The sequence below is a fragment of the Protobothrops mucrosquamatus genome, unplaced genomic scaffold (genome assembly GCF_001527695.2).
Source record: "Protobothrops mucrosquamatus isolate PMUCROS unplaced genomic scaffold, P.Mucros_1.0 scaffold_227, whole genome shotgun sequence".
Lineage (NCBI taxonomy): Eukaryota > Metazoa > Chordata > Lepidosauria > Squamata > Viperidae > Protobothrops > Protobothrops mucrosquamatus.
In genome coordinates, this window is record NW_015386303.1 from 122,724 (window position 1) to 131,250 (window position 8,527).

The following is an 8,527-nucleotide window of genomic DNA, read 5'->3' on the forward strand; positions in this document are numbered from 1 at the left end:
CGTGGACTTCAACTCCCAGAATTCCTGAGCCAGCCTGGCTCAGCTTGGAAACTTCTCCCTTTCCCCTCAGCATGGCTGGCTGAGGAATTCTGGGAGTTGAAGTCCACAAGTCATGAAAGAGCCAAGGTTGCCTACCCCTGCCCTGGGCTAAGGGACCCTGGACGTGCCAGTTAGGGGAGGGGGAGAAATCCTATGGAAACCACCTGCAGCTTACTTTGCCGAGATCAAACTTGATAGTTCCTGATTTAACGCCACCACCGCACCTTAAGAGCAAGATTGAGCTGATGCCCCTAGATCGGGGGACTTCGGGAATTCCTGCCTTGTGAATCTTCACCAACTGGAAATGAAACCACAGTGAGCATCCTTCCTCTGCCGATTCTAGCCGGGCTACTCGACCGATTTTCCAATGTCAAAACCAGCAGCCAAACAAGGCATCTAGCCCTCAAGCCAACCTCTGGCTAGAACCATGAACATCTCAGCAGCTGGAACATGCCAGGGCTATTCTGGGCAACTTTCTACCACAGGGATGGACAACTCTTGACCCTAGACAACCTGTGTGGAATTTGATTCCCAGAATTCGATTCCCATTCCCAGGATGGCTGGCTGAGGAATTCTGGGCGTTGGAAGTCCACCCGTCGTCAAAACACCCGTGTCCTGTCATATTCCCCGCTGGATTCACACCGGACTCCCAACAAAACCAAACGAAACGAGCCCCACTGGGGTAGCATTTTTTTGACTAGCCAAGCTGCATCCTGAAATTGTGCGGGACAGCCTGACAGCTTTCGCAAAAAAAAAAAAATGAAATTAAAAAAAAACTAGCTAGCAGCAAGCGCGGCCAGTTACACGGCCGTGCGTTGCCCGGGACTGGAAGGCTATTGTCGACTTTCCTAAAATTGGATTTATGGCCAGGAGGTAGGAGGAGAAAATAAGAAGGAACAGGAACGGTGAGAACAGAAACGATGCTGTTATTCTTTCCCAGCTGCAGGGAAGAACGCCCCCGCCACGCCCGTGTCGCGGGTCTGGAAAACATACCTGAATCCCATTAGTTCATACAAAGTTCATATAACTGCGGTCACAAGCTTCCTTTAAAAAAAAAAAAAAAAAAAAAGCAAAAAAGTTGAGGTGGGGGATGCCAGGTTTAGGGTTTGGAAGGAAAAGAAAAGATGATTGACAGCACAATCGACAGTATTTCTCATGATACATAACTCCACGGTCATCCGCCACCACGTGTCCCATTTTTTTAAAATAGGCTTTTAAGAGCAAGAAGCAATTATCCCTCTAAAGTTCTCGCTGGAATTTGGTGAATGTCTCCCACGATCCTCATCCATCAACTTGCCATATATATATATATATTTATATATACTTTGTGGTTTTTTTTTGTCAACGTAAATAAAATCACACTGTAAAATTGCATAATTACTAGAAGAGCCTGTTTGAACTCATTTCCACACGGATGTTCAAAATACCAGGAAAGCTCCCAAAAAAACAAAAAATGGACGAAATTCATCACCCTGCATTCCGAGAAGAACTGCGCTGATTCGGGTCGGTTCGATGCCACTTCTTAGCCTGGGGAAGGGGTTTTGGGGGGGACTGGTGGGGAGGGGGGGGCTAACGAAAGAGGACAGTTGTCGGGGTGTCGGGGTACTTTGGGGAAGTGCAATTCAAGCCACTTGGAGGGTGCTGCTTCCTGCCAGATGGGACCCACTGTTGAGGAGGTCTCTCTCTTTCTCTCGTTGGCCTCCTAGGAACCAGACTTTAGGTGAAAACGGTCACCAGCTCAGCCACAGTGAAAAAGCTGGGGAGGGGGCGAGGGAGAAGCCAGCGCGGAGAATCCCCTGGACTGATACATTCATGGACATGCTCTGCTGTTCGTTCTCCCCGGCAAAGCCTGGCGTTTTGGCCACGCGGCGTGCACTCTAAGTAAGAGACTGGCTGGCAACACACACACCCTCCTCCTTCTTAGGGGTCCCTGAAGCTATCTAACTGGAGAAACCCCCCCCAACCCACCCACACCCCTCTATTCTCCCGACGCAACACGGTCTGCCCGGCGTGTGTCCAGAGGCTACGTAATACTTGGGATAGGAGGACACCCGCCGGGATGGAAGGACGGGGGATTTTTTCCCCTCCTTCCCCAGGGACACCCCCATGGTGGAGATGACACACACAGCCATGACACACGAGGCGGCCTTTTCACAATGTATTGACCGGTAGATCCCGTCAAGAAAGACCCTCTCAGGCCCCCTCAGTATCCTGCGTCAAGCTAACCGCCCCCGGTTGCCTTTTTCGGGGTGGGAAGGGGGCGCAAGCGGGGAAGAGTCCAAGAAGGCAGCAACTGCTTAGAGGCTGTCGTCTACGGCACATGCAAAAAAAGTCATCTCTCTCTCTCTTTTTCAAAAGTAATCGGATAATTGTGGAATTAGAAGGGGGCTGAGGCAGCCGTACGAGGTAACTCTGGTTCGGTGGGTGCGTGCTCTCCTCTCTCTCTCTCTGTCTCTGTCTCCCTCTCTCTCTCTCGGTCACTCTCCCAGGTTAGCTTATATATCTATATATGCTTACTTCTGTATCTGGAATATAAAGAGACGCAGGTTGATGTTCTTGGCGGCCAGCAGTTTGTTACACTCCACGGAGTCGATGATGGGGAGCGGCAGGTACTCCGTCTCGTTGCTCTCGTTGGAGAAGACGAAGTGGTAGATGACCGGGTTGATTTTCACGTCGTCGTAGGGTCCCTTGAGCAGCAGGAAGGAGCACTCCACGGGGGAGCTGACCTTGCTCTTGAGGATGAGCTGGAAAGAGAGGGTGCGCTTACACGACAGGTTGGGGTTGCGCTCCGAGTCGTTCACCCGGGCCTTCAAGACCCACGTCTGGTTCAGCACCGTAAAGCGGGGCGTCTCGTAGTAAAGGCGCGTGATGAAATCATCGGTCCGGTAGGGACGGAACTGAACCTCTGCAAGACAGCCAGGGAGGAGGGGGCGTTGGGGAGGGGAGGGGGGGGAGGAGAGGGGAAGTGAAGGGGAAAGAGAAAAAAAAACAAAAAAAAAAGGGGAAAAAAAAGCACAATTAAACGAGAGGAACCGGAAGCAGGAAGAAACAAAGCTGAAGTTACCTGTACCTGCTGTGCGCGGCCTTCTCGGACAGGAGACAAGGGTGAGGGTAGCCATTCAGGGCTAGCTAGGGCCAGGAGCAATTTGGCTTGTTGGGGGGGGGAGGGGGAAGGGGATGGGGATGAGGAGGAGGAGGAGAAAAGCAGATAAAATCAATACATTTTCATCAGTGCCAAAACCACCACACAGTTTCGTCATTGCTCAAGAGTGGGGGAGAGAGAGAAGCAACAGGGAAGCTACGAGATGGGTCAACACAACCACGCCCGTCTGCAGCCACGGAGCCTCCGCCACGGAAGGAGGCCCCCGGCCACGGGACAAGAAGCCAGAATCCGAGAGTCGGGGGACAGGCGAGGTCCAGCGCAGGACGGCCTGCCTTCTCCGGTCCCCAAAGGGGGAGAAGCTCTCTCGTCTCGGGGGTCCTCTTGGGTCTTCCGGCCTCGTCCGACTCTTTCGCATCAAAGCCGGCTGCAGCCCCGGCCTAGCTGGGCAGCTCCTGCGCGGCAGCCACCAGCCCGCCTGCAGCTTGCCGTGCCCCAGGACGTTACGCAGCCTTCCGGGACAGCGGCCTCTTCCGGCCTCCGTGTAAGGCTTCTTGGCAGACCAGAGAGCAGTCGCGGGGATGCGTCCCCAAGGCAGACGGCTCCCCGGAGCCCTTACGGACCCCAGAGCAAGAGAAGGCGTGCATAAAAACCAAATCAGACACGTCAGGGAAGGTGGGCACACCTTTATTTTATTACTATTGACAATACACAGGTGAGAAGGCACAACAGTCAGGCATCATCAAAATGCAGAACCAAACGAGGCGGGCTGGAGATGCAACTTCTAAGGTTTTTTTTTTAAATAAAACAAAACAAAACAAAAAAAGAACAGACCGGAACAGTCTGGGGTGGGATACATGAAGACAAAGCACAGTACACCGAAAATCATTTCGAGACTCCATTTTGGAGCTGCCCCCCTTCCCCCCGCTGTCCCCCAATGGTTTTTAGGCCCAGTCCAGTGTCAGTTCTTTTTAAAAGCCTCAAAAAGTCCACCGAGTGTTTTGGGTGATTCGAGCTTTTATCGAGATTGTTGGCCCGGTAATTTTTTTTATTTTTATTTTTTTTTTAAAAAAAAGTCTTTGGTGTCCCAAACCAATGGAGTTCTCCCAGCACAAACTCGGGGGCCAAGGCGCCTGTGTGGGCCCGTTTGGCTTCGTCGGGTGTTTCCAGAGGACCGTTAAGGAGGGCGCGTCGGCGAGACCTGGACAAAGGAGGCGATGGGAGTTATTCAAGCCACACAATCAGCACTTTTGTTCGCTCCGTGTTAAAAGCAGCACCACCTGCCTCTCTGGCCAGAGGCCGTCTCTTTCCTAAGCCTCTCTTCTCTCACAGGCAGGGGGGGCTTCCGACTTTCAACCTTGCACCCCGCTCCGTCCCCACCCGGACCCCCAGCGCTACCCCTGGGCCGCTGCTGGGCTCTGCGGGAGAGCCGTGTCCTCGGGGAGTCCAAATCTGGCAGCGCCTGGAGGTCCTGCTTGCCCCCCCCCCCCNAGCGCTAAGTAACTTGGCTAAGAAACACACTCCGGTGTTCTCTGAGGCTCCAGCCTTGCTTGGGTCCGAGAGCGGATTATATCCAAGGAGACTCTTTCTGTAGGAAACGTGAATATTCATAGGAAAGGAAAGGAGATTTCAGCATCTATTTTCCTCAAAGACACCCCACAGCCAATTAACAAGTGCTTTTTTTTTTTTTTCCATGCAATTCTGCAGAGCCCGCTTTGAGCAGAATCTTTCGAGAGTCAGAGAAGGAGGGGAGCACCCAGCTTACCTGGCCAAGGCAATTTAGATCCACCGGGCTAAAGCGACATTGCTTTCCGTCCCCACCTGGCGAACGTACATTTCTGAGCCCCGAGTGCATGCAGAGGTTGAGGGACTGTGTGGACCCGGTCGTGAAAACCAGAAATGTTTATTTTTTTTGCATGCCAGAAAACGACAGGCCACTGCAAAACTTTCAGGATGCCGACTACGGCAAGCGAGAGGACACTCACCCGACTGAGCAACATCGAAGGTAAGAGAGGCTAAAATATTTCGCCCCCCAAAGAAAGGGCTTTTTGCCCAGAGCTCATGGACACGCTATTAAAAGCGGCAGAATTCCAAACTAGAGGAAACTCAATTATTTAGTAGACATAGAAAAGAGAGAAAGGAGCAGAACCAAGGTGGATTTTAATCGTCTTGTCTTTCTTTTTGGTCGGCCGGCCGTCTCTGACTGCCAAGTCTTACCTGCATTTAAGATCCTTCTTCCACAGGTCACCAGTGCAGCCCAGTGGCGTAATCAGCAGAAGGAAGAAGGCTTAAGAACGGCTCGGTTCTGCTCAAGAGGCCTCGATCGTACACACAGAATTTGCAATTCCTTCCCCCACCCCCCCTTCCACAGCTCCTTCCCCAGACCCTTAGCGGAATCGGTGCAAGTCAACCACGGGCCTCCCTTAAACTTGGATTCTCAGACCAAACCAGAGGGAAATCTCCAGGAACCAACATTTGGGCTAGCAGCCCTGTCTGACCAGCAAAGCCTCCCCTCTTCTGAACAAGAGTTGCTGCATGTTAGGTAAGAGAAATAAGTTAAATCAGCAGATGGACTCATCGCCAAAAACGACAATGCCAGAAGAGAAGAAAAAAAAACACACACACACACAAAAAAAAGCGCGAGAAGTCGCCAACGCCGGTCCTTGCGTCCCGAGCCTGGCCGCGCTCCCAATAATTACCTGTGTAACCGATTTTCTCGAAGCTGAGCAGGCCGAAGATACTGTTGTAGAGCTGCATTTCCCTTTTGTGCGTTTGGTCCATTTCGTCCAGAATCTCCATCAACTCGTTCCCCGTCTTGGTGGGGTGGGTGCACTCCGCTTCGTGGACGGTCAGTTCGTGGAAAGGGCCTTGCCACGGGCACCCGATCCGCTTGTACTTGCACTGCGTCACCCTGCAGATTGAAAGGGGGGGGCAGAGCTCCAATGAGCGGGAAGCGAGGGCCGCAACGATGGGAGACCGCGGTGGGCCAGAACGGGACGAGGCAAGGCTCAGAGGCACAGACACCAGACTCCATTGCTTGCCAGAGAGAGGATCTGCTCAAGGAAGAACTTGCAAGACCATCTAATCCAGGGGTCTTCAAACGTGGCCCTTGGATGATTTGTGGACTTCAACTCCCAGAATTCCTCAGCCAGGGTGCTTTAAGACAGGGGTCTTCCAACTTGGCCCTTTTGTGACTTGTGGACTTCAACTCCCAGAATTCCTCAGTCACGATGCTTTAAAACGGGGGTCTTCAAAGTTGGCCCTTTGATGACTTGTGGACTTCAACTCCCAGAATTCCTCAGCCTAGACCCCTGATCTAGACTGCATGAACCGAAAGCATGGCTGGCTGAGGAATTCTGGGAGTTGAAGTCCACAAGTCATCAAAGGGCCAAGTTTGAAGACCCCTGATCTAGACTGCATGAACCGAAAGCATGGCTGGCTGAGGAATTCTGGGAGTTGAAATCCACAAGTCATCAAAGGGCCAAGTTGGAAGACCCCTGATCTAATCCTACCACGGATAAGAGCCAAACATTCATTTAAACTGAACAGAATGTACCAAAGGAAAAGAGTATTTGTCACTCAGAGTGGAACAGAATGGATCTGATTTTATGCACAAAAGCCTCTATATCCAGGAATCCCTACATTCTTACGTGCACCTTTTCTCCTTTCAATCAGGCATACATTATATGAAGCCGGTCTCTCTCGTCTGTCCTGAATCTGTGGCCAGTTTCAATGGAAGGCCTCCGGGATCAAATAAGACTGCTTTTAAAAATCTCTTGCGTTCTACATTTAAAAGAAGAACCATCAGCCAAAGAGCTTCCCAACTTCAACCTTTCTTTATAGATCCTTCGTATGGTGTTATGAGAGCGACAGCACGATTGTCAAATCCTTTTCTAATGAGATCAAGACTAACAGTTGACAGGTTCGCTAGCGAAATTAGCAGCAGCTGGCAAGAAACGTTTGATCACCCCAAGGCTGTTCCCTTTGTTTATACAATTAAGTAAAGTTCTATTAGAACAGCGGTCTCAGGGGGGACCGCCGATTATTTCTGAATACCTATTGAGTAGGCTTTTTATGTGTTTGTTTTTCTAATGAAATGCACCATATTTGTATTATTTGTTTATGTTTACTTGAAAAAATTAATAAAAAATTTGTTTAAAAAAAAAAAAAAGAACAGCAGTCTCCAAACTGGGCAATTTTAAGACTTGTGGACTTCAATTCTCAGAATTCTGGCTGAAAATGGCTGGCTGAGGAATTCTGGGAGTTGAAGTCCACAAGTCTTAAAAGTTGCCAAGTTTGAGGACCCCTGTGTTAGAGTATAATATGGGAAGATTTTTATTCTAATTAGGCTTTATCCTCTCCGATTTAACTATCTTGATCTCTTTCTTTATCAAAAGCATCACATCAGGCAAACCCAGGCTGCTATGCACCTCCCTTGACGCAGATGTCCCTTCCATCAGCACTCCAGGATCTAACTATCCCAGGCAATCAAGGTAAGAGGCTTTCTTAAAAGTGTTGTTGTTGTTGTTAGTTGTGAAGTCGTGTCTGACCCATCGCGACCCCACGGACCACGTTCCTCCAGGCCTTCCTGTCCTCTACCATCTTCTGGAGTCCATTGAAGCTCAGGCCTCCTGCTTCAGGGACTCCATCCAGCCACCTCCTTCTCTGTCGTCCCCTTCTTCTCTTGCCCTCCATCTTTCCCAGCATCAGGCTCTTCTCCAGGGAGTCCTTCCTTCTCATTAGGTGGCCTTAAAAGTGTACAGCTCCACTTTCCCAGAATCCCAAGAGACAGGCTCACCCCCTAGGCTGGCTGGGAATCCTGGGAGCTGCATTCCACCATAACAAGAGTGACAAAGCCAGACCTAATGGTTTTGCCTTCAATTATTTTATTTTTTGGTTTTTTTTGCACCATAGTAAAAAAAGCAAGCCGTGCCGTTTACCTGTCCTGGCATTCTTCTTTCTGGTGCCTCTCCAGGAGAGAGCGAGGGAACTGCCTCAGGCAGAAGCCACACTCCGAGGGCAGTTCGCTCACGGCTTTTTCCACCGCCAGGTTTCGGCAGCAAAGGCTCTTGCTGATCTCGCAGCGGCAGTTGGGACAGGTAGCCTGTTCCTCCTTCAGCCGGGCATCTGCCAGCAGGTGGATGAAGCATCCAGCACACATCAAGTGGCCATTGGTACACTGTGGGGGAAAAAGGAAAAGCAGAACTTCAGAGGCCTTCTCCAACAGGCAGCACAGAAGCACGCTTGCAAGATAGATACTTTTCAACAGATTCATCCCTGCCCTTCACAGGATTCTCAGGCAGGTGCTGGCACCAATAAAGGAGAATATTTGCAGCTCAGGGTTGAAATGAGGAGGGGTCCTTGATGCTCTCTGAGCTTGGTGGTTTT

General features: G+C 50.7%; 1 protein-coding gene across 1 annotated transcript; it reads right to left on the reverse strand.

The window, feature by feature from the left end:
- Window positions 1-2,552: 2,552 nt before the first annotated feature.
- CYHR1 (cysteine and histidine rich 1) lies at window positions 2,553-8,315 on the reverse strand. The gene is made up of 3 exons (XM_015829007.1): window positions 8,080-8,315; window positions 5,839-6,050; window positions 2,553-2,944 (listed from the first exon to the last, which is right to left on the reverse strand). The coding sequence occupies exons 1-3, from the start codon at window positions 8,298-8,300 to the stop codon at window positions 2,553-2,555; spliced, it is 825 nt and encodes a 274-aa protein (XP_015684493.1). The 5' UTR covers window positions 8,301-8,315.
- Between the last annotated feature and the right edge of the window lie 212 nt (window positions 8,316-8,527).

Bases quoted from the DNA above. Each gene is read 5' to 3' on its own strand.
- CYHR1 (XM_015829007.1), bottom strand. From the start codon at position 8,300: ATGTGTGCTGGATGCTTCATCCACCTGCTGGCAGATGCCCGGCTGAAG. The intron at 6,051-8,079 runs GTAAACGGCACG...TTCAATCTGCAG, and splicing joins AAAGAAGAATGCCAGGACAG to GGTGACGCAGTGCAAGTACA. The intron at 2,945-5,838 runs GTAATTATTGGG...GCTGTCTTGCAG, and splicing joins CGAGAAAATCGGTTACACAG to AGGTTCAGTTCCGTCCCTAC.